Source organism: Anopheles gambiae, chromosome 3 (genome assembly GCF_943734735.2).
Source record: "Anopheles gambiae chromosome 3, idAnoGambNW_F1_1, whole genome shotgun sequence".
Taxonomy (NCBI): Eukaryota; Metazoa; Arthropoda; class Insecta; order Diptera; family Culicidae; genus Anopheles; species Anopheles gambiae.
In genome coordinates this window covers 65,978,319-66,002,176 of record NC_064602.1, presented here as the reverse complement: position 1 = coordinate 66,002,176, position 23,858 = coordinate 65,978,319, and the positions used below count along the sequence as shown (strand labels likewise).

At 42.8% G+C, this 23,858-nt stretch overlaps 1 protein-coding gene across 5 annotated transcripts; it reads right to left on the bottom strand.

Moving 5' to 3' along the window:
* Nucleotides 1–2,270: 2,270 nt before the first annotated feature.
* Nucleotides 2,271–23,030, bottom strand: LOC1269214 (caM kinase-like vesicle-associated protein). Of its 5 annotated transcripts, XM_061662353.1 has the most exons (10): nt 22,160–23,030; nt 18,690–18,880; nt 9,449–9,539; nt 7,714–7,917; nt 7,266–7,607; nt 7,051–7,203; nt 6,846–6,990; nt 6,535–6,745; nt 3,846–4,645; nt 2,271–3,785 (listed from the first exon to the last, which is right to left on the bottom strand). In XM_061662353.1, exons 2-10 carry the CDS (start codon nt 18,721–18,723, stop codon nt 2,727–2,729), a joined length of 3,039 nt encoding a protein of 1,012 aa, XP_061518337.1. In that variant the 5' UTR covers nt 18,724–18,880; nt 22,160–23,030; the 3' UTR covers nt 2,271–2,726. The 5 variants fall into 5 exon arrangements, with proteins under 5 accessions (XP_061518337.1, XP_061518335.1, XP_061518339.1 ...); XM_061662351.1 differs by having other exon boundaries at nt 2,271–4,645; XM_061662355.1 differs by having other exon boundaries at nt 2,271–4,024; nt 22,160–23,029.
* Nucleotides 23,031–23,858: the final 828 nt, after the last annotated feature.

Sequence of the window (23,858 nt, the reverse complement as noted above, 5' to 3'; positions counted from 1 at the left end):
TTTTCGATTGAACCGTTTGTCATGTTGGTGTCATTTGACACTCATTTTTTCGCGCCATATGTATTCATTTTACTTTTTTTTTCGAAAACTAGTATACCAATACAAACACGAGCTACTTTGCTACTATGCTACAAAAATTCGATCGTTCCGCTGTGTATGGAAAAACAATTCACGCCGCATTGTGTTGCGGAAACATTCGAATATCCGAAAAATGCAAAAAAAAACAATGCTCTCGTAGTATTTAAATAAAATTGGCAAATTGGAAATAGCTATCGTTGTTGTTGAATGCTTTTTTATTCAGGAGGGATGGCTTTGCCGTATTGTTTAACTGTTGAATGCTTTGGATGATAAAGAAAATTATGTATGAATTATTCCAAAAAACGTTCTAGACTAAAAACTGAGCTCGACAGCTCGCATTGACAGTTTGTACTAGATTTGTAGAGGATCTTGTAGAGGTATGTGTGCGATGCAGGACACGATCGACAGATTGTTTTAGGAAGAGAGATCATTAACTGTCCGGACAGACGGTTTTAATGTGTCCCCTCAGACCAGCTTTTAATGTGTCGTGGACGTGCCATATTTTTTTTTTTTTTTTTTTTTTTTTTTTTTTTTTTTTTAATTGCGTATAATAAAATAAAATATTAAAAAATATTTATTTTTTATAATTTATATTTTAATGTGGTAATAAATAAGCAATAGTACCATACAACAGAAAAGTGAGAGTACAAAAGAGATAGTTTTATTGTCAAATAAGCGTGAGCGCCGATCAAATTGTTTTGGATCGAAAAATCGTGTTGAGGCCGTATATTTTCTGATTCTACCCAGCAGATCATCCAACCTGACCTGAGCGAGAAAGCATTCGCTCGATTTTGTTGCTTGGGAATTGCTGGTTTGTTCGTCAAGATAAGCTGTTTTAGTTGCGCGAATTTGGCCAAAGTCAAAATGGTCTGTGTAGCAAACGTGTCAAAAGTTCATAGGGTTATCAGTCACATGCAGGAGCATCTCGAACAATTGTTGGAAGTTGTAAGTTGCTATCGCAATATATTTAAAACTACCTACATAGAAAATACATGCATATTCACAGGCAGTGTTGTACCTTGGCAAAAATGATTTATTGTTATTATAGAGACTCTTAGCCCATCGGCCTCATTCTGCTCCTCTGCTTACTCAGAATTTATTTTAGAGTGTTTATCGGATCAACTTTTTGGTTCGGTCTAACCTTTTGGGTTGTCAATCGAGTAAACATTTTGTATTATCGTATGAATTGAAATAGAACTGAGTTTTGCTTTTATTTTTCTAAATCTGTTATGAGTATTGAATTTAATGCTTTGACTGTCGTGATTATAGCAAAACCTCACCATTGCACATCCATTTTTGCAAAGTTCAGCAAAATTCAAAAACAGCCAATCAACTTATACCAAATAAGCTCTCCAAATACATAATAACAAAGAACCGAGTAAAATTTTTCGCTGAGCTAGTTGAAGTGAAATATTTTTTGTCACTAAAAATCCAGTTAAAAAAATCCAAAAATATTAACATTATTTTGGAGTGCAGCGGTATGGTGCTGGATATCATGAACGGATTTCACCACGAAAAAACAGACCAGTATCTACCACATTGGGGTACAGTTGGTGATCAAAAATGGTTCATTGATGACTCAAGCCATGTAGCACTACATACACTAGTGCCACACACATAAAAATCTTCAATTATCCAAGAAATTTGCTCATTTTATCCAGGTGGCCGTCTTGCCCCATATGGTTGGCACTCTTGCCCCATAGCCCAAAAAACACCGTCATTTTTTACCCTATGTAAAACGCTTCAAAACTAGTTTTGTTTGCTAATATTTCAACTCAAACTCATTTATAAGTGAGGAAATAGATGTAAAATGGTTATGAGATTCAAAACGGCTTTTGATAAACACGTTTTAGTGAGTTATAACATGAAATGCTTGAGGTGGCACACTTGCCCTAAACTCCGCTACACGTCGAAGGTGTAATCAAAAAGCTACTACGCGTATATGACGACCCCCTTATTTGGTTTTTTTCCTTGGTTTTGACCTTAAAGATAATTGTTATGCACGCTAAAATATACGGTATATTCAACACCTCAATTTGTCTTACCTGAGGAATAAGCACAACCGCGGACAATGATGAAATGTGTTTGACCGCTTTTTTGAAAAATAAGAGAGTTAATTGCTTTGAAGAATGATTTGTGCGTTGGTTTCTTAGATACTTGGTATATTAATTGCATTAATTACTTGTGGAGAGTTTAATTTTACGTATATTCTTTATTTCAATATCCATATTTTAAATTGATTTTTGCTTACATTTACAGAGCAACATTGACGTACCCCTTACGAAGATAGCGTAGAGTATCAGAATTCTCTCTGCATTTTATTCCCATCTTTTGTGATTCACTTTGAATTGTAAGCTACATACTCTCTACCTAATCACACTTGGTGCGATAAGGCACTACAGCGTATTGTGCCTTTCCTCTTCTTTTCTCTATAACCATTACCTCCTACGATCGTGTGTGTGATCTATACAAAAATATGCTAACACTGAAACTGCATCACTTCACTACTGCTTACATCACCGATAAGTAAAGCTACGTATAAATACACATGGCGTATAGAAAAGAGGGTGCGTATTGTATGTACAATCATCTCATTGCTATCGAACACCCTCAAACACCCTGATTGTGAGCAGAGGAATCCGTCTATCCTACTTGTGCGTTGTAATGGTTGCCTCTAGCTGTGCTTGGATCTGTTTCACGGCCGAACTGGCTACGGCGTGCCGCTTCAGGAAGGTGTTGATCGTCTTCATCGATCGATTTTCGACCGCCTCCATCGCATCCCAGTCCACCGAAACCGAGCTGCGCAGTCGTAGCGCACTGTTGCGCAGATTGTTCACCGTCACCGTGTCGTCGAGCGTGGTCTGACCCGGGCCGGTGGGGCTGAGCGTACGGGGCAGTCTGGCGGCCGACGTGGAAAGATCATCCTGTATACCACTCCGTTCGAGATAGCGCCGTGCGACGGAGTTAATCGCCACCGGCACATCTCGACTGCTGAGCTGATTGACGCGGAATTTGGTACGCTTGATCGAAGCCGAATGCGTTAACTTGCTGCTGTCCAATGCCGTTGACGATGATGACACATCGAGACTCTTGGTTGGTGCGATCGATCTCGATCTGCTGCTCTCGGAGGTCCCGACAGTTGTCACACTCGAACTCGCATCTTCCACTACAATCTTCTGCTGTTTAACGATCGTTTTGCGCACCGTAGTAGTGGAAGCGATCTTTCCCGAGGGTGTACTCGAGAAGGTCGTAGTGGTTGTGGTCGTCGTCGTCGCCGTGGCCGCTCCTTCTGGATCTTTTTTCTTCTTTGTCGTTGACGACGTGGTCGACTTCTTGCGTACAATTGTACCGACTGTATCTATCTTTTCGCTTACCGTCGTCTCCTGCGATTGTTCGCGCGATAACCTGCCAGACGCGTTACGATCGCAAAACTTCGTATAGTTCTCCTTGAACACCGAATCTTCGTTGCAGAGACTGATAGACTTGGGCAGGAACCGGAACGTGGGCAGCTTGAACGGATCGTTCGCGAGGAAGTCGGGCCGCTGGGCCAGCTCATTCAGCTTGTTCTGCGCCCGGGAGGTGCGGATCGTGTTCACCTTCGACTTGAGACTCTCCAGCTCACTGTCCAGCTCGAGGGCAGGTGCGGGGGTTGTCGGTGTGGTGACGGTCGATGCGTTCAGTGCCGACTGCTCCACTCCATCCAGTGCCTTCACGTTCGTGAGGGAAAGCTTTAGTAAATCGGAAAGTTTGCGCAAATCGTCACGTACCTTGTCCCGGTGTGTATCGGTCACCGCGTCACCATCACCCGCGGAACCGACGGTCCGTGGTGGGTTCGGTTGGGCAGGTGACCCTGGGTGTAGAAGGTGTAGTGGTGTTGTTGGGGATGGGGCCGGATCCGTGCACACGCTTGCCGTGGTGTCACAGGAGGACGCAACAGAGTCACTATCTGCGGAAAGGAAATCGGACGACACGGACGTACGGTTTGGCCGTCCGTTGGATGCGTTTGTATCAGTGTGCGTGTTGTTGGTGTGTGGGGATGAGTTTGGGACGGGATGCGGCTGCTGGACGACGATGACGATGGTCTTTGATGCCGGCTCAAGACCACCGTCGGTATTTGCGCAAGCTGGCATTTGCTGGTTAGCAGTAGGCGCTCTTTCCTCTAAGCTACTATAACTACTAATACTGCCGTTACTATCACTACTGCAAATACTTCTACTACTACCACCACTAGCTGCGTTACCACCCTGTACCGCAGGTGCCTCATCGTAGCGGGCGCTGTTAGACGTCACACTGCGCTGACAGCTATCAAATCGCTCACTATTAGTAGCCGGAAAAGTGTTAGTTGAGAGCGACAAGCTGTCGGATGCGTTCGACTCTTCTGCTTCAGCTCTTGTTTGTTGCGTCAACTCCAGCACTATTGGTGGTTTGTCCGGATCGTAGTGGTGTTGCTGGTGCTTCGTTTGCTGCTCGTCGTAACGGCGATGGACATTGTAGTTCGAATCGCTACCCTGATTCGGTGCTTCATTTTCGGCGTTACTCTCTGCGTCTTCATTCACATCGAGGGCTACTACATGTGCGACACGTTATATAGAAGAAATAGCAAATCGTAGCAAAGAGCGAAATATTAGATGCTTTGTACAGCAGCGGCAATCTACTAGGATGCATGCAAAGCGTAAATTACTAAAACACACACACACAAACATATTTAACTCTTGGTAACGTTGCGCACCATTGTTTTTTACGCGCGGAATATGCGTTTTCTTAAGTATACGGTTCATAGTCGGTTCTAACTCTCGTTTAGCAGCTCCGGTGACGCCGCTTGCAGATCCATTCGCTTACGGCAAGCTATTGCAGCATTATCACCATCATCATCATCATCATTATCATCAGCATCATCAGCGTTAGTGTGATCGACACAGCGAACGCATTAAAAGCATTTTCGAAGAAATCATCCACGAAGCGGTAGGTTAGAGACACGTAAAGGAAGGGAAAAGAAAGCGAAGAATTCATAAGCACCGAATATAAGCAAAAATATAGGCGAATGTGCTTTTTAAGTTGAACACATCGAGAATGGGCGACGAATAAGGGTGGAATGATTAGATTGAATTTCCAAATGGCTTTAAATATTCCAAAAGACTATGTTGTTGCAACGGATTTTAAAGGTTTGCAAAGGATTGGATTAAAGATAAGTGGCAATGCGAAACCATTAAAAAATTAAGATAATGCACTCTACTCTCTACGGGTAAACTGCCGCTCAGTCAAACTCAAACTGGATGGTCATGTTAGTTAGCCATAGGGTCAAAAGAAAACCACGGCAAAACACAATTGTTACCGGCAAATCAGAGTGGATGGTGAACGCAATAAAAGGGAGAACACATTGCATGAGGAAGTTGGTCACAGGGTGTAGGGTCTAAAATACTATCAACTATCATTTACATTTCCATTTCCTGCCCAGTCGTTCAGTGGTCGTCGTCGTCAGTTTGTGGAGCGAAGGTACTACGTCGTTCCGCGTTGCGATCGTAAGCTTGCGTCTCGGCTGGTGTCGGCACGTGGAGTGTTTTTGTTTTATTTTAGTACGTTTATATTTACATCGAGCCAAATCGTACCCTAGATGCTAACTAACTTTAAGCGACAGCTTCGTGTGAGCTTCGGGGAAAACTAATGAAACTATAGGGCAGGTAGGGCGTAAAGTATCTCTAGCTCTAGAGCGGGAACAGTATACTCAATTTACTGTCCCGGTCTGTGCGGGAATGCAAAACATCATTATCATTGTACCGACCGACCCGAACCGACACCGTTGGACGGAAACCAAATTGGATATGGGATCGAAACGAAGGAAACGGGGAATAGAAAGATGGAAAAAGATAAAGACCAGTTAAAAATGGATTCGGAGTGGTAGAGCTGTACTAATCGGAGGGTGACGGTCGTATGAAGGGATCTGCTGTTGTTTAAATGTGACAAAACGGCAGTGGTGAGCTTATGGAAGTGGAAATGTGTATTTAGTTTAGTGCTTTATTGCCAATGCACGTGCTTTTTGGTGTTAGTTGATTGGGCCGTTTGCTTTAGAAAATAATCTCGCTTCATTCGAACTGCGCATATCCTGCCTTTGATGGTGAATGATGATAGTGATTACTGATGATAGTAATGACATTGATAATGACGATGTGAATGTACTTGAATGAGGACAGTCGTTTAGAGTTCTTTTGTTGCCAAATAAAATATAAACAATGAACAAAATATCCATTTCAAACAGCTAATCGGCACCGCTTGGTAGCAAATTTAGCAAACGATACCTTTCCCCTTCTTTGCAAGCTAGGCGTCAAACAATGCTTTAACCCTCAGCACATTTCTATACCCTCAAGAGTGCCATTTAGCTGAACGGAACGAACAATAAAAAAAATGGAGCCACAAAACTATGCGCTACGCAAACGGGTCACGTGCGGTTTGCCGACTAACCTCGCGCTATGCTGCCCCTCCGGCTGCCGGACGTGTTGCTGCCGTTCGCTAGCCCGGCCAGCTCCGGTAGCGTGGGCCGTCGCAGCTGTACGGTTTCGCCGGACGGCGCAATAATGTTCTCCGTGTCCTGCTCGAACGCGTACCGATTGTTGGGCGTTTCGTCCCACTTGCCTACCAGTTCCTTCAGATTGTCCTTAGCAATTTCGGCGTTCTGTAAAAAGCAGAGAGAGAGAGAGAGATTCATTCCATTTGTGAGTGTGGAGTGAGACTAGCGGGTTTCGAATCCGGCTTGAGTCGTGTTTGTCGCCTACCGTCACATTACTACTGTTGTTGTTGCTTTCCAGCAGAATCGGCTTGAAGCTGTTGGTGAGCGATGGTCGCCGATTCGTTGGATGGTACTGGGGTTTCCGCTTGATCCACTTGTGCTTGAGCGCATCTTCCGCTGTCAGACGCTCCCTGGAAGGATAGTACACAGTGTTAATGAATTGACATTGCTATAACATCGCTTCTGCATACTTTTGTTCCTTAACCAAACACCGGTTGATGAAGTCGATCGCTTCCTCCGAAACGTTGTCGAACGCTTCATCCAAGAAATCGTATCTCCCAATCGTTATGTTGCCCATCGTCTGAATGTCATCCTCACCGGCAAAAGGTGAAAGTCCGGAAACTCTGCAAAAGGGTACGTTATTAATCAACCAATTTCATGTGCATCTTCAACCAGCAACACTCACAGCACGTAAGCGATCACACCAACGCTCCACATGTCCGTGGCGAACGAGATCGCCTCAAAGTTGACCACCTCCGGGGCGACAAACTCGGGCGTCCCGAACAGCACCTGCAGCTTGTTGTCTGGGTCGTACTCGCGCGCCAGCCCGAAATCGATGATCTTGATCCGGTTTCCGCTCTCCGTCAGGCAGAGTATGTTCTCCGGCTTCATGTCGAGATGGATGATGTTATTGCCGTGGATGTACGCGACCGCATCGCAGATCTGGCGCATAAAGATCGAGCACGCCTTCTCGGTCAGCACGAACTTTTCGTCCAGCACTCGATCGAACAGTTCGCCGCCCTCCACGCTGGTTGAAATAGAGAAAAGGAAAGAAGAACGAAGGTTAGTGTAGGTGTATTTAGATCGATTGAAACGATCGCCCCGTCCCCGTTTGGACGGTCGGTGCTACTTACAGCTCCATCATGACGCAGAAGGTACGATCGAACTCGTACGCCGCGTACAGCTGAGCGATCTTCGAGTGGTGTAGCACGTTCATCATGTGCACCTCGCGCTCGATGTTGCGCCGGTCGCCCTTCTTTACGATCTGGATGAATTTGGCCGCCAGACGGACGCCGGTCGACTTTTCCTTGCATTTGTAGACTACGCCGAACTTTCCCCTGCCGGACACCGAACCAAGAAAGCAATAGCGGTTAATGATGGTCGGGTAAGTGTTGCACTTAACAAGCTACTAAATCCTGAGATCGTAAAAAACTTTTAACAACTTGGCCAATTGCATGTAAATAGTATCAACCTGTGTTTCTTGTGTTACAGCTGCCACACGCAACAACTGTTCTTAGGGACTATCAGTTTGCTCCTCGCTTTGTACCATTTGCTCGACATCAATTTATTTTGACATTTTCACAGTACATATTTCGAGCTGTCATTTACCGATTCGCTTGGCTACAGACCGCATTCCACTTTGCTGCGGCGTGCTAATGATAAATTACGCCGACCGGACCAGACGACCAGACCATCTAAAAATTGATTTGCGTTCAAGCTCGAACTGCTCGAATATGATATATTAATCGGTCTCAAGAGGATGCCTGCCTCGGAAAGGGACACTTACCCGTGGGGCAAAACAATCTCTATTTGGCTCAAAAGCCGAAGCAAGCTGCCGGTTGTTTAACATGTTCACTTCTCTATTAATAACCGTATGATCAATGGACGCACCATTAATAAGCGATGACGCATTCAATCAGGAATGTCCACTAATTACTCACCAGCTTCCGATTGATTTCGACGTTGTTTGTGTTTTTCTTCCCCATTTTCTGCTCCCAACACCTAACATGGTTTGCTGGTAAAGTTGGCAAGCTGGCAAGTCTTATTCATCGTGCACAGACCGGGAAGCCTTTTGCTATTAACATCGCTACACGTGCAACATACCGTAGGTTGTTGCAGCGGGAGTGGCCACAAACATTGACATCGCAAAACATTATTCGTGGTGTATTCTTTTGGCTGCCAGAATCTTTCCCACTAAAACTATCAATCGATGGACCAGTCCTGGCACGTTTAGCACCTCAGACGTTAAAGACATCGCCGTACCACGTGAGTCCAACCCTCCGACAACTAATTTGACCCCGTGGGCACGAGGACGAGCACCCAGGCAATGGCGACTCATGGTGAAACCATTCGAGCGAGGATTAAGCAGCCACAGCTCCCCTCTCTCTCTCTCTTCTTCTTTTTGCCTATATTACTAGACTAACAGGTGCTTCAACAGCCACTCTGACATCGTTCTTCGCTGTCGCGTCACACTCGTGGACGCGACCAATTGCGGATGGAAAAACATTCTACCTCTACACACACACACTCACACACAAATGTATTTTTCCCTTGCCACCCGGGGTTTCACCCGGGAAAGGAATCTACATGACCCCGCACACGGCCAGACTGCTTAGGCGCGGTGTAGATGCCACGAGAGCATGTCAACGGATGATGAAAGATGGACAATCGCCATCCCGTGTCGACGCTAACGGCAGACGACGCGCTAGTGACGACGACGGCGACTATGGCGACGGTGGCAACCACAACACGACAACGGGCGCTTGCTTGCTTGCTTTGCTGGTGCGTTCTAATTTTAGCCCACCTGCCAACAACCACCACCACGCAAAACACACACAACCTCCATCCCAGCTTGGGTTTGTTACTGACCTGCCAAGCTCGGAGCTGAGCTCGTATATCTGTTTTGGATCGATGCCGCGCTTAATTTCCACCTCTCGGTACGGGAACGCTGGTGGAATGTCTGTAAAGGAAATAAAAGGGGGGAAAACTATTACTCAAAGGAAAGTGAAATACTCTTCAAAATGAAAGTTGAAGTAAAGGCAAAATATCACATAATGAGTAATAAAATTGTACAATAATCTGTACTAAATTTGAGTACATAGCGAATTATACATATCGAATGTTATTCTAGTAGGATCAAACGCATCGTGTAGTTCTTGTTGGGATGAGGGGTTTCGTTTAATGACTGATATTCGACTCTTATCAGTTACGTTCTGCTCTAAACCGACGATGAATTTAAAGTCACAACTTGAGAGCAATGTACTCTAAACAATCTCAGCAAAAACCTTGGCGGGCCGCATTGTTTCACGAATATCGTTGTTGAGGACCATTTTGACGTTACCTTTAGCTGATACATGATCGTTTAAATCTCTTTTTAATGAGAAAATATCAACTGAATGTATCAAAATTGCACCACTTTCAATTATTGAAAATCTAGTTTAAATTGAAAAAGTAAACATTGAAATTTTGATTAAACTAATAAAAATAATAAACTGTTTTTTTTTAAAAGTCATCGCGGGCCGTATTAAAGGCTCTCCAGGGACGCATGCGGCTCACAGGCCATAGTTTGGAGACCCCTGTTATCAAACATTGAAAATCTTTTATCGGAAATCTGTAAACAGTTTTTCAATCAATACTTTAGAAATGACAAATCCGAAAACAAATTTTAAAAATAACAACATTTTAGAACTTTTTTTGGGTTTGTTTAGTTTGCAAAATTTAGGAAAATTTTAAGAAAAAACTCATTATTTTCATATTGATTTTCCCAATTTTGGTAGAATAAAAACTAATGAAATAATAAAATCTTGCTTCATTTTGTTTTTTTAATTATGTTATTGGACTCCGATAGTCCTGCAAGAAAAACCATTGAATATCAAAAATAGAATTTTTACTGCACCTATTTGGATTTTTTAATTCATGAATATTTATAGTTCTTTATTTAAAAATGTTGATTACAACACGTACAACAGGAAGTGATATAAATGCACTTGTTAAGCCTTTTAAACTGTTTGAAATTAGCTGTTGAATGCAAATGAAAAAAAAAAATATACTGTAGCCGTAAATGATTTTTTGATCTACTTTTTAGTACTCACAATCTCTCCCTACTAGATTTCAACAGAAAGAAAGCAAACAACTGCGCACTTTCACCGCACTGATACAGAAGCACTCCTTCTGCTTAAATCGACCGTGAGTATCTTTTTGGGGGAGTACACAGACACACACACAGTCACCCACATCCGAAAGTCCAAAGTGTCAACAAAACCCGACAGTGACCGTTTGTTGACCGCCAAAATTGCTACCATGCGATTGCAACGAATGTCACCCGATGAATCGATGCACCCCGTCTTCGAACCCGAGGCAAGACGTGATGTTGAACATCCCCATACTCTTGGCACCGATCGAAGGAATTTCACTCCTGGTACGAAGTGGCGGGCGTTAGGGGCGTCACGCGTTGAGGGTGCACTGTTTTGTCTGCCATAGCGATCAGATCCTTGTTGGAAAAGTACCCAGGCAAACACATCACGGCGGAGGGTCTCGTTCATTGAAGTATGGATATGGACTTAGAGTTCCGGAATGTTTACTTGTTCGCTCAAAACTTTCGCGCTGCAACAACCGAGCGTTAAACGATCAGTTTCGTTTAGCCGTACGATCGTACGAGTGTCAATTGGATTAGACCGTCGTCAGCGTTCAGTAGCGACCGAATAGAATTAATTAATCCAACTGTATGTATACACGTCCGTGTGTCAAACGGCTTTACAACAACCCCTTCCCACCGCTTAATCTAGTGACGCCAAGTAGATGACGAATATATCACTTGAGGACGTCGACACGGCTGTAACTGGCGTTGAAAATTCGCGGAGAGTCAAGTGAAAAATAAATAAAAAAAGAAGGCATAAGAGACACTCCCCGAATCCATATGCAAAACGTTGTTTATTTCCCTGCTCGTCTTGGCAACGGACTGATTACTGCCTCGATTGAGGAAATGATGTTGGCAAGCGAGCTGCATCATCATTCAAAAGGAGGAGGAAAAATGTAAGCACAAGGGTCACGGTGGGCCAACCAACGATGTACTGTCATGTAGTTTTGAATACTTTTAGTCACCAAGATACAGCTTCCGAGGTGGAAAGGAAACAACCGAAAAATTGAAAAGAGAAGCTCGAGGAGACCTTACATGGCGATATGGCGTGGTTGTTTGACATGCAAAATTGTGAAAAAAGGTAAGAAACTGTTGAAGCTGTTAAATCTTTTGTAAGAGCTTTCATCTTCGTTGCTTTGCCAACGATCTCAAAATTCGTGTTTGAATTTGCAAAACGATGCGAAAGGCCTCTAAAAAAACAACTTGAGCGATTTAAAAATCAATTTGCGCTATTGAAAATAGCATCGGTGCGGTGAAACAACAACGTTTGACAGCTAAAGTGAATCTTGAGCTTCTAAAATTGTTTTGCTGACATTCTATTCTGACTTGTAAAACCCTATAATATAGTTGTTATATAACTTAGTGTCTTGAATACATAAATTAGAGCCTTAAATTCAACCACCATTTGTTTAAGTAAATTATTAACATATAAAGGCCGGGCTACATTGACCGTACTCCTGAGTGTAATTTTGATTTTCACTAGCGCACCTGGCGGCGGCTGACCGAAGCATTTTTCCAAACAATTTGGAGCCGCTTCAGAAAATATGTGTTTTTTCCATGTTTTTAACTTAATTTGGACGAGAAAAGTTTTGTAAAAGGTAGATGCACATGTCTTGCACGCATTGCATCCATTTTTGCAATGGAAAACGATGGAAAAACTACTAAATTTTGAGATCCGGCAGGTCCATTCCCTCGATGACCAAAAAAAGCTTCCACCAGCCGCCGCCAGTTGCGCTAGTGAAAATCATAATTACACTTGCGAGTACGATCAATGTAGCCCGGCCTTAATGTTCCCCTGCTAGCCCTAGTAAAGTCTTTTTAGGCCGTCCACAAGGACAGAGGAGGCGTGGTAGGCCCAAACTGAGGTGGCAAGATGGCGTGGAGGCATCCGCCATTAAGGCCAGTATAACGGACTGGCAGACGAAGGCACCATGAGTGGTTTCGGACACTTCTGAGGCAGGCCAAGACCGCAAAGCAATTGTATCGTCGAATTAGAAAGTAAGTAATGTTCCCATGCTAAAAACTAAAAACAAATATAGTGAACTCAGAATCGAAAAAATGGTACTAAAATATAAAAGATCAGAGCAAAAAGTCTAGAGCAAATATGAAAATCACAAACATAGTAAAAGAGGTTAAACCATTTCAAACAGGATCTATAAGATTTTGTTGTATAGAGACTTTGAACCTAATCGCCTTATTCGCCTCTAATCGATCCTTTACTATGTTTAATGGCTATATAAAGAACGAAACACTTCTATTATTTGAGAATTTTAACAATGAAGAGGCATACAAACTCTTCATTTCGTTATCCTTTGGCCAAACTAGACCAACTATGAGTGGGGAGTAAAATAACAAGCAAAAAGAGTCTGAATTAAGATTCGGACAGAGGATCGTGAGTGATTGTATTTTTTAACGCAATATTCGGTCCCAGCACAATTTTTCGATCGATCCGGCTATCATGTTGGTGTCATTTGACACTCATTTCGCCTCCATGTGTTCATTTTACTGGTATTTTTAAAAACTATACCATGACACTCACGAGCAAAATGAACTATGCTACAAAATTCGATCGTTCCGCTTTGTAAGGGGAAACATCAGCGACGCATTGAGCTGCGGAAATTTTCGAATATCAGAAAAATGCCATAAACCAAAGTTGATGTTTTTGAAAAACGTTATGAAAAAGCAAGTTGGTAAATGTTTGGTTATTTTTCAATAGTTTTGGTGATAAAAAATCATTTGATTAATTATTGAAAAAAAATAGTTTACCTACACTAAATACTGAACTCGTTGGGAATCGACTTCATGTAGGGGTATGAAAAAAATAATTATACTTCCAGTTTTACGTGAGCGCCTATCGATTTTTTTCGGTCGAAAAATGGTGCTGAAGGCCGATAGTCTGTTGTTATTGTGATTGAAAATTGAAGACAATATTTTCAAACATCGATTGTATCGTCACTGATATTCCTGATACATTTAGATCCAGGATCAAACTACAAAAATAAGTTTTTTTCTTTAATCTTTTAAATTTGAATTTGGCCATTTTGAAATTAACATTAAGCAATTCCAACTGCAGATATACTTTTAGTTTTTTGAAAAAATATATATATATATATTGAAGAAGCTTTTTTGGATAATTAAATCGAATGACCTACAATAATGATTCCTACAATGCCTTAATATGATCGAACGTCTTTCTGTCTATTCGGCCTAGTCAAAAAAAAAAGAAAACTAGAAAATAATTTGAACTAACAGTGGCATTGCCAATAATGTAATTGCTGCAACAAGCCGCACATTAATTCATTTGCGTCAAGGATACTTAAAAAGCTTCATGGTTCAGCAACAAACAATATTCAAAAGTACCCAACCATTTATATTGCCGCATAGTTTCCGCACTAAACCATTTGCTAAATACTAACATCCATGGTATTTTTATCTTAATTACCAACATTATTCGCACTGTCTCTCGGTGCTCCGTCGCCCCACCACACTCAGTTCCTCATCCAATCGATTACTGCTTCAATTGACCAAATAATGTTCGCGTGGGAAGCGGGAAGACATATCTACATCGGCCGGCTAATTATTATTAGCCACGGTCAAACTGGCGGCCAATCCAATGCAAATGCACCCCGGCATGACCTTGAGCACAGCTCATGTCATTGGCGGCTAGATCGCGGCTCACAACATCCCACCCTCGGTGATATGGGGAATGGGTTCGTAAGGACACGCAAGCTTCTGACGAAAACTGCATCATTTCCTGTGTGTGTGTGTGTGTGTGTGTGTGTGTGTGTGTGTGTGTGTGTGTGTGTGTGTGTGTCTCTTTTTTTGCTTATCCCGTTTGCCCATCACTTTCATAGGTTAGATAACTGCGTCCTCTTCTATCTCCCGCTCAGTAATCGATCTTCTTCCGGGATGGAATTTGGGGTGGAGTCCCAGCATGGCGATGATTTTATTTCGGGAAATTGCGATCATCGTCCGATTTCAATGTACCGGCTCGCGAACGCTCAATGAACGTGTGTTTTGTTGGCTGTACCAAGCGGCCATTGCTCTGTGCGCTCTAACCTCAACCTAACCAAACAAACTCGCAAAAAAAATCGGGTCAATCTACACGTAACCTTGGCTGTAGCGAGCTCTGGGAGAGGTAACTACAACAGTAAAAACGAAAAATAAAAACAGATGATACCGGTGGTTCATCTCAATCGAATCCATTCATTTTTTTAAACACTAGGTTTTGCCCGCGTTCTCTTGTTCGGACATTAATCTTGGCGCTGTGTTTTGGCTTCTAAACAACTTGGTTTTTTCACTAACGCTTGGTTGGTTCTAATTTTCGTTCATCGCTCATCCACTTGTCGTTTCGCGCCGTTGCTAATACACAACTGCACAAAAGAGATGCCCAGTGGTGGAGCAGAAATGAGATAGAGCACAGAGCGTAGACGATATTCAAATATAATCAAACGATCGTTAACCACCGATCGGCGCATAATCGACATTATCGGTTTGTAGTGAAAATTGATCGGTGGGCGCAAAATTGTTGTTTTCTTTTCTACCCCTCCGGTTACAAAAACAAGCTAGAAGCAATAGCACACAAAGACAAGCGAGAAGCAGAAAAGCGAGTGTTTTTCGCATGAGGATGAGATGCTGCGAAACGCAACGCAAAAGCGGTTTATTTCGATCACAAAAATACAAATAGTACAAATACACGCCCCAGAAGAGCACTACCATATTTTTTGCAAATACAAAAAAAGACAAAGCTGTTTGCATGACTGCTTGTTTGATGTGTTTTATTTTTAGCCCACTTGTTATTCCAATGCAATAACGTTTGGCTATTCATGTACTAAAATGAATGAATTCATGTACTAAAAGTACTAAAAAATACATTCCATCCATGGGGGTTACAAAACATGGCTTTTAATATACTAATTATTTGAAATTTCATTTATATTAATTCAATTTACGCTTTACTAAACAAACAAGATCAAGCATATAAATAAAAATGAATTAAAAAAAAACCTGAAGTTACAGGATATTAGTACAATACAATATCTAAACAGTGTCTGCCCTCTCTTTTTTCCTTTTCAAGAATACAAATAAGTCTCTAACTGACCTTGCACTTTAGCGATACATAATTTAACATCTCGTCCCCCTTGTCAACACTGCGTCCCCCACACGCTATTTTTGATTTTGTAAGCAAAACTAAAAATCTACCAAAGAAATGGGCTACGAGCGTAAAAGTGACCTCCAGCGTGACAATCATTAATCTTTCGCAAAACTTTCTTTTGCTGACCGGGAACATAAAATAACATTAATGTTTCATCCTATTTCAGTCACACTCGAAAGTCCAACTTGACGGAACAATATATGTGCGCGTGACATTCTATGAGTGAAATGTGTGTTCATGCCTCTCCCACACGGTTTTGTAGTAGAAAGGCGGTTTCTATAAGAATGTATGAAACATAGTGTTTAAAAGATTTTGTTAAACAATTCACTTTTTATCCTGTTGGAATAGATTCAAGTAGTGTAACTTCTGCTTACGTTCTAAACATGCTTTCGCTATTAATTGTCGACCAAACCGGGGCACTAGTTGAAAGATCACAATCTATATAGCGTTCACAGTTTCTAGTACCTTTTTTCTTCGACATTAATCATCAAACGCGGGAACGTGGCCGATTGTCATGAAATTTGCTGCCAGGTTCATTTGCGCGTTGGACAAGCGTAGGAGACAGAAAAACAGAAACGCCTTTCCGCGCAAACAAATAGCCTGTGCGTTGCATCCGGCCAGATGGAAACGGCGGTTAAAAGCTGTCGTGCACGCGTTTGTTTGTTTTGTGGTCGTAGAGGTTGTCATAGGTAAATTCTTTCGCACCCAGCTCAAAGTGCAAAGCGAGTAACGAGCAAACAAAGCCGACGGCAACACCGGTAACAATTAAAGGTGTTAACAGACGGTAGCTTGCTAGGTGCTTCAAGTTCAAGATGATAGTTTATATTCTCAAGAATGTCACACCTCGTCAGGCAAGTTGTGAATATACTGGAAAATGTCAGGTGCCGTCTAAAAAACTGCTTTGCTTCAGATTACTATTTCATGAAATGTATCTTGTTTTTTTTATTAATGTAGTTATTGTTTAATTTTAATATTGATTGTCTTTACAATTTCGATTGTCATAAACCCTTGATTTAATAAAGATGAATTTTGTTATAAATAAGCTACAAATAAATCAAATCAAAGTATATAATATGAAAAAAAATTAACAAAACTGTTATACAATGGAGACGCACGGTTGTTTATATGCAAGCGCTAATTGTATCCACTCTTACATTTAAATTATGCATCATTTTCATTTCTTTAAATTTTGCTAGAACATCGTGCCAATAAGATCACAAAATAAAACGTAAAACTCTAAAAATCAAATCTAACAAAATTTGGGTAAAATGTTTATTTCAAAGGTAAGGTAAGCTGGAATTTTCGTTTAGCCTTCATATTTTGCTCAATAAACGTGTTTGTTCTAGGCCGAAGGAAGCCAATAATAGATTTGCTTAAACACTTAAGCTCAGATTTTAAAGCAGATTTTAAATCAAAAATAAAGATTGGCCAACATGTCGCGAACAAAAAGGACTACAAGTGACAAATATGGCAGCTCACGACTAGTTATTTTACTTATTTTCTAGTTCTTTATTCTTTAAGTATTATTGCTTCCACATCCAAGGAAATATTGTATTTTTACACTTAACGCGCCAGTCGGATGCGTCACTCTTTCTGCGACGTACAACATATACGACAAGAGAATAGTGCTAGTAATACGTTTGCTTACTATTGTACATTCTTCTGATCCTCTAAGACACCCGTTAAACATTGCAAGGGTTGCGAGTAGTATCATCCGCTTATGGTATATTAAATAATCTTTTTTTTTTCTTTGTTTTTTGTTTACGCTGTTATTCGTCGAAAAGATCACTATTTCTATTTTTGTGGATTTTTGCAAAATAAAATGTCAAAATTCAACTATATACATTGTATCATGTTGTTTATATAACAAATGATTAAATAAAATAGTATGTCCATCGCAAATAATACATACAATATTTATATTTTATATCCTGTGCCGATATCTCTATGTGTATTTTATGTTATAATCATATGATGTTATGAATTGTCTTCCATTTGAGCAATTCTACCATACCAAGAATTTGATTATGTGGTGAAAATAAGTCTCGTAAGTATGTGGAACGCTGGCGTAACCACGTGTGTCGTAATGTGATAAAAAAGTCAAAGTACTAGGCGTCTCCATCGTGCGAAGTCGCTGATAGCAGTTATGACAATGATTGTGGTTGTGATTTTTTTCCAATTCTACTTAACACTTTAAGCGCCGCGTCATATGAAAGCGTATGACGGCTTTGCTTACCGCTCATCTTTCTCTCTGTGATTCTCATTAGAACGAACGAAGGAGGAAAGAAAGAACGAGAACGACATGCGTTACGCCGCTTATCGCATTGAAACAAAAGAGTGATAACAGCCTCGCGAGAAATTGTCGCTCTCATTTTGCCATGCACGTGCTCACACGAAACATGCCGATGTCAGGCTGTCGGTCAAAGTGCTAACAAGCTAGTTTACAGGTAGTCATTACCTTAAAGCAGCAATAAAATGTTCAAATGTGTGTTGGATGACAAACACTTTCTTACGGTATTGGCAAACACTAGAATTTACTACTGAATGTTTACCTGCTACGAAAATATTTCAATAAAATTATATTTAATTGTTGTTCAGAGTTGTTCTGATACGATAAGAGTGTTTTCACTGATGAATATTTTCATCTAGCATGAAGTTTAAACATTCCCAAAGGTGTATCGGACAGATGACTTGTACAGTTAAGAATAAGAAAAAAGATGCTTATTCCAGAGTTAAAATATGTTCTATATATATTCTATATATGTTCTATATATGAACGTTATGCAAGCTCTACCAAAACCGTAAATGTGCTAACTTACCTCCGAGGGGATCTGTTTCATCCACGTGAATCATTTTTGTAGCTGATGCTTTTCCGCTGCTGTAATTCAACTGTTGTGTGTTTTAATTCAACGATTCAACACGTTTTTAAAAGTCCTCTTCAATGTACTGTATTTGTTTTCAGATGATTAATTTCTCCTAGCTGCAATCGTGCCCTGGTTGAATATTTAATCTGAAAAAAAGTAAATGAATACTTAATAAAGTATAAAAAAGTTCAATAACTAACATAAATGCTTAATAACTCTATGTGATTGATAGGCATTAGTAATTAATTTAATATTTTCATCCCTAAACTGTCAACCAATGCAAAGCAATGTCCCCACAAAAAAATCTGTTAATGAAATACGATCGCGATGTACACCTTCCCTATAGATCATTTCTCATAGCAGCTCTGCCCTGTTGGCAGCTACCGTAAACAGTGCAATGAAAAGTCGTTAATTCATTGTCAAACGTAATTGGTGTGTAATTACTGCACTTGAATTACAAACCCGGCCTAGCCGGCGTAAAAAGCGCCACCATCTCGCACCCTTCCCAACCGCCCTCCCAAATCCTGCGTTCATACCTCTCGTAAGCGTGAACCACAACTAATGTACACAACAGCTGCCGGGGCACGGTCTCCGAGTCGCCGAGTCGCCGATGTGAACTGCACCGATCGATCGATAATGCTTCAATGAGTTCAAATTCTTCGCATGGTTTAATTAGCCTAGGGCTAGCCCCTCCCGTTGCCATTGCTCCTACTACTACTACCAGTACTACGATTACTATTGTTTGTCGCTTTACTTCTCGTACCGCCGCAAACAATCGTCATTTCACTTTCACCTCCATCGCGACACGGGCGACCGAATCCGATCCGAACCGCCATTCGAAGGGAAACGATCATCAACACACACACACACACATGCTCTTTCGTCTTTCCTCGCATCCACCCGACAGTCGGACAGTATGCCAACTTTTACCAACCCTGACTCTTGCGCGCGCGAAAGGATGGCCAACGGTACCGGGTGCTTCGGGAGGTTAGGGCCACACGCTGTGCCGTGCTGCTTCCCGCTTCCGGTCGCTTCGCGTGCGGGCAATGTGGCGTGGGGCACGTTTTATTTATCATTCATTCACCTTTCACCCGTGGCGGAAGTGAGGATTTGGTATAGGGTTTTTTTTTTGCTGTACTATTTTCACTTACACTGCCGGATTAAGTCCGCTCTATCGACGCTCGTTGATTTTATTTCCCGCTGACGGGGGACGTCTGCCCGGAGGATTACGTTGGATTTATGATGCAAACCGGGCTAATCTGGTGCTGTTTTATTACGCGTCGTCTGTGCGTGTGTGGCGTTCTACTGTTTTCCCTTATATGGCGAACCGCGACCACCGTTCACGATCATCGCCCGGAAGGAAGCGATCCCACAATGTAAACAAACTGCGTCGAAACTAATCGGAAAAAGTAGGTGTTCCGATTATCCGAAACTGACAAACGCACACCACCGTACAGCCATATGCGTGTCGTCACGGGCAGCACACGCACACGCCGCTATTCATAGTTTGTGGACCCACAGATGCTCGCTCTGTGTGCGTGTGTCAGTTTTTTTGCGATGTTTCTGCCCACCCTTTGCCACAAAATCACAAAATGGATGCAGCGAGACACCACAACCACCACCACCACCATCCTTGCCAATTTGCACCCTGGAGCGGGCAAAAAAACACATACCGCCGTCACGCGTTTTTCTTTTCGGCATTCCGGCCTGAATCTGGGTCCGAACCTCAACCGCCACCGGGTGGGATGTTTTTGTTGCTGGTAGTAATCCATCCCTGTCTTTCTCTCTCTCTCTCTCTCTCTCTCTCTCTCTCTCTCTCTCTCTCTCTCTCTCTCTCTCTCTCTCTTTCTCTCTCTCTCTCTCGCTTTCGCTCGCTCTTTTCGCTCAAAAGGCACCAAAAGTAGAATGGAATGGGGATGCTTATTTTTGGAAATTGCCGACAACGACGAAGATGGTGAGCGAGAGGCGATGAGTTCGACGTACACAGCCACAACACAACTTCCCTTTTCTTTGCCACAGGCCATGTCTACCTTCTCCTATCGCTTGTGCTGGTGACGTAACGTGTTCGCCAAAAGCGCAAGACCAAATTGTCGTCGTTCAACCGGTGTGTTTGTGTGTTTAACTGAATTTTCTGAAGAAGAAATTGATCACTAAATAGAAGACGGCAACAGCGACGGAACCGATCATCTCCGTGTTAGATGGAACGCACACACAATCACACCAGTCCTGCTATCCGATCGTTCACGATACCAGCCCAAATGCCAGAAATAAACATCTTCCCACAAGCCCTTCTCAAGGTTAGAACTGCTTCACTTCCTTCCCCTGGCACGGTGGTATGGCCGGTGGTAGTCGATTGCGTTCTAAAAACGATCGATATCCGTTCGCGCCATCTGGCGGGGAGTTTCTGACGATCCCCCCCTGTAAAAGAACAGCATCCGGAGAGCATCCGCGGGGAAGTGTCTGTATCTTTTTCTGTATGCTTTTGTTTGCACATTCCAAGCTGCCCACTTACGTCGAGCGAACCCAGCCCTCGTTCTCTCTTTCTCTTTCTTTCTCTTTCTTTTTCACCATCTCCTCAGCTGTCTTTCAAACGCTGGCGGCGTTCGGTACGGACCTTGGTCCCTTTTTCATCGATTCGCTCTTGCTTTCTGCGGGTTCTTTTCTTTTTTTTTTTGTAGGTTCATCCCAGACAGATCTCCCCTTTCGCCGTTGCGTGTTTAAATGTGTACCTTTGTAGCTGTGTATGTGTGTACATATTGTCCCGTGCATTACGCGGCGCTAAAGACGCACCGATGAAAAGTGCATTCCTTACGCCTCGTCGCCATTATGTCGCCATTATAGAGCAGGCCGGTAGTGTGTGTGTGTGGCGGGTTTCGTTTTAGTGTCTTCAGGCTTTGCTCCGTGGATTACGTGGTTTTCGAGATAGTATGACTGTAGTGCAGCAGGATCCGCTTTATCTGTCACATTTTGGGGACAGAAAGCAAGCAAGCAAGCTGATGTTTACCCTTCAATGTCCTCATTTCTTGAGCCGTCCGTTCAAACGTGACACAGAAATGGAGGCTTGGTTTCGCAGTGAAAATGTTTTACCGAAAGCGCTTTGTCTGCCTGTTGCAACCAGCGTGTCTATCCGGCTGGCTGCGGAATCGCCGGCGATCGATCTTGCTTTAAAAAAAGGGTGGCTAGCGAAACGAGCACAAGCTACTGAATTGCGTAGTTGTTATTGTTTTAATGCATTTTCTAAGTAAATGGAGCTCTTATTATCTTTAGGATGCATATAGCATTTAGGATCACAAAGCAATAGATTTCAAACTGATTTTATCGAATTCTGACCTTCAAAAATTTCCCACTCAACCTGATCAACAAAAAAATATTCAAAAAAGTATCATAATGATCCTTAAAATGACACGTCATTACAAATTATTCACCTTTAAGTGTGCTGCTGATACTGCTGCTGCTGCTGTTCTATTCCACCACAACAGGTAGTTGTCGTCGATCAGAGTCTTCCGAGTGGCAAATATAATTACACACACACGTACACACTTTCGCACGTATCAGTATGGCATTAGTTCGCGGTTGAAAACACACAATCGATTCGCGTTTTTTGTTGTTTCTCTCTTTGCTTCACACACAAAAACACACACAAGGGCGACGTGAATATAGCGCAACTTCTTCGATCCTGATTATTGTGTTCCTGGTGTTTTCTTCGGGTTTTATTTCTTCCTTTTACTTGCTCGCTTTTCACTTGCTTCCTAAGCGCAGTACTAAAACGCACTTGACTTTTTCGTTCTTTTTCCTTACTTCAAGAGGAAGATGAGACCCCAAGGTACGCAAACTTACGTATTAGCGAACTATGTAACGTTAGACTCTCTCACACACACATACGTGTACGGTTTCTTCCTTCGCAGTACGCACACACGCGTCACACTTTGGCAAAGGGCAAACCACACGAACCTGTGATCGATCGATCTACAGCGCTGGATTCTCTTGCTCTGCTGTATTCCGTTCTCCTTTGCGCTGTTTTGTTTTCTCGCTCCCGAACGAGTTGGGAAAGAGCTCCTGGAGTGGATTGCTTTGCTTAACTTCCTTCGGTATCGACTTTTCCACCGGACAATCGGTACACGGAACTGGCAGACTCAGAGGCAAGCGAACCGTTGCTGTAGAACTTAATTTCTTCCTTTTTTTCTGCTCCGTTTCTCGAAACAAGCGCGCGCACCAACCGTTCGCACGTCGTATCGCACCGAGAGCAGCACTGAGAATCGCTCACTAATCTGCGCCCGGTGCCGAAAAATGGCTTTCCGTTCGGTGCGAATCGGGCACCCCTTACCAACCTCGGTCAGCGCGATCGTGATCTGGCATGCGGACGAGTTGCGCAGTGCGCGATTTTCACCCCGCAGCTGCATCGACTGCTTCCTGCAGCGAGCGTTTACCCAGGAGCATGAGTGCCACTGTCTGTGGGGCGGAAGAGAGCAAAAGAGCAAGACACTCACGGAGCCAGTGTCGCAGTGTATTCTGGCAGCAGCATTTTCCCAGCAATTTTGAGACATTTTCTGAGTGCTGTATGATCAGAGACGCTTGCCGATCGATCGAAGAAGATCGCAAGAGAGTTTGAATTTGTCGCTCTGCGCATTTCGCTCACGATCGGTTCAGTGAGTGAGTTCACAACCGCTGACGCGATGAATCAACCCGAAGGACAACACGAACATTAGGCACACTGTTGAGCGGACAGCCGCAGGCACGGAACGGAAATGAACGGTCGCAGGAATGTCGCAAGCCTCCCATGTGCGCCGGCACAACGCGCGGCGATCGATCTTGAACCTTGCTTTTATTTCTGGCACAAGCTTGGTTTCCCCATTGCAAACTGAATATCGGCAACGAATAGGCTCGACCATCGCCTGGCTGTTACAAACTGTCGGTAACCGGTTTTTTGTTTTTTTTTTGTTTTGCGAAACCACCTGCTTGCGCGGCTTCTTCCTGTGTCGATGTAACGCTGTTTGACCGGTGCGGAATTCAAGGAGGCGCCTGGTCGGTTACAGGTGTGCAATAACCCTCCCGGGGCCCGTACGGCAACACTGTAGCGACCAAGCCGCTTAGCAAGATCGATACCAGCTTTCTGTGTTTCGCTTT

What these genes read in the sequence shown, in the direction of transcription:
- LOC1269214 (XM_061662351.1), bottom strand. Translation starts at nt 18,723, where the DNA reads ATGATTCACGTGGATGAAACAGATCCCCTCGGAG. An exon ending in ACAACAGTAGTAATGTGACG is followed by an intron (nt 6,746 to 6,845) that starts GTAGGCGACAAA and finishes TGCTTTTTACAG; the next exon opens with AACGCCGAAATTGCTAAGGA. An exon ending in GAGGGGCAGCATAGCGCGAG is followed by an intron (nt 4,646 to 6,534) that starts GTTAGTCGGCAA and finishes TCGCACATGTAG; the next exon opens with TAGCCCTCGATGTGAATGAA.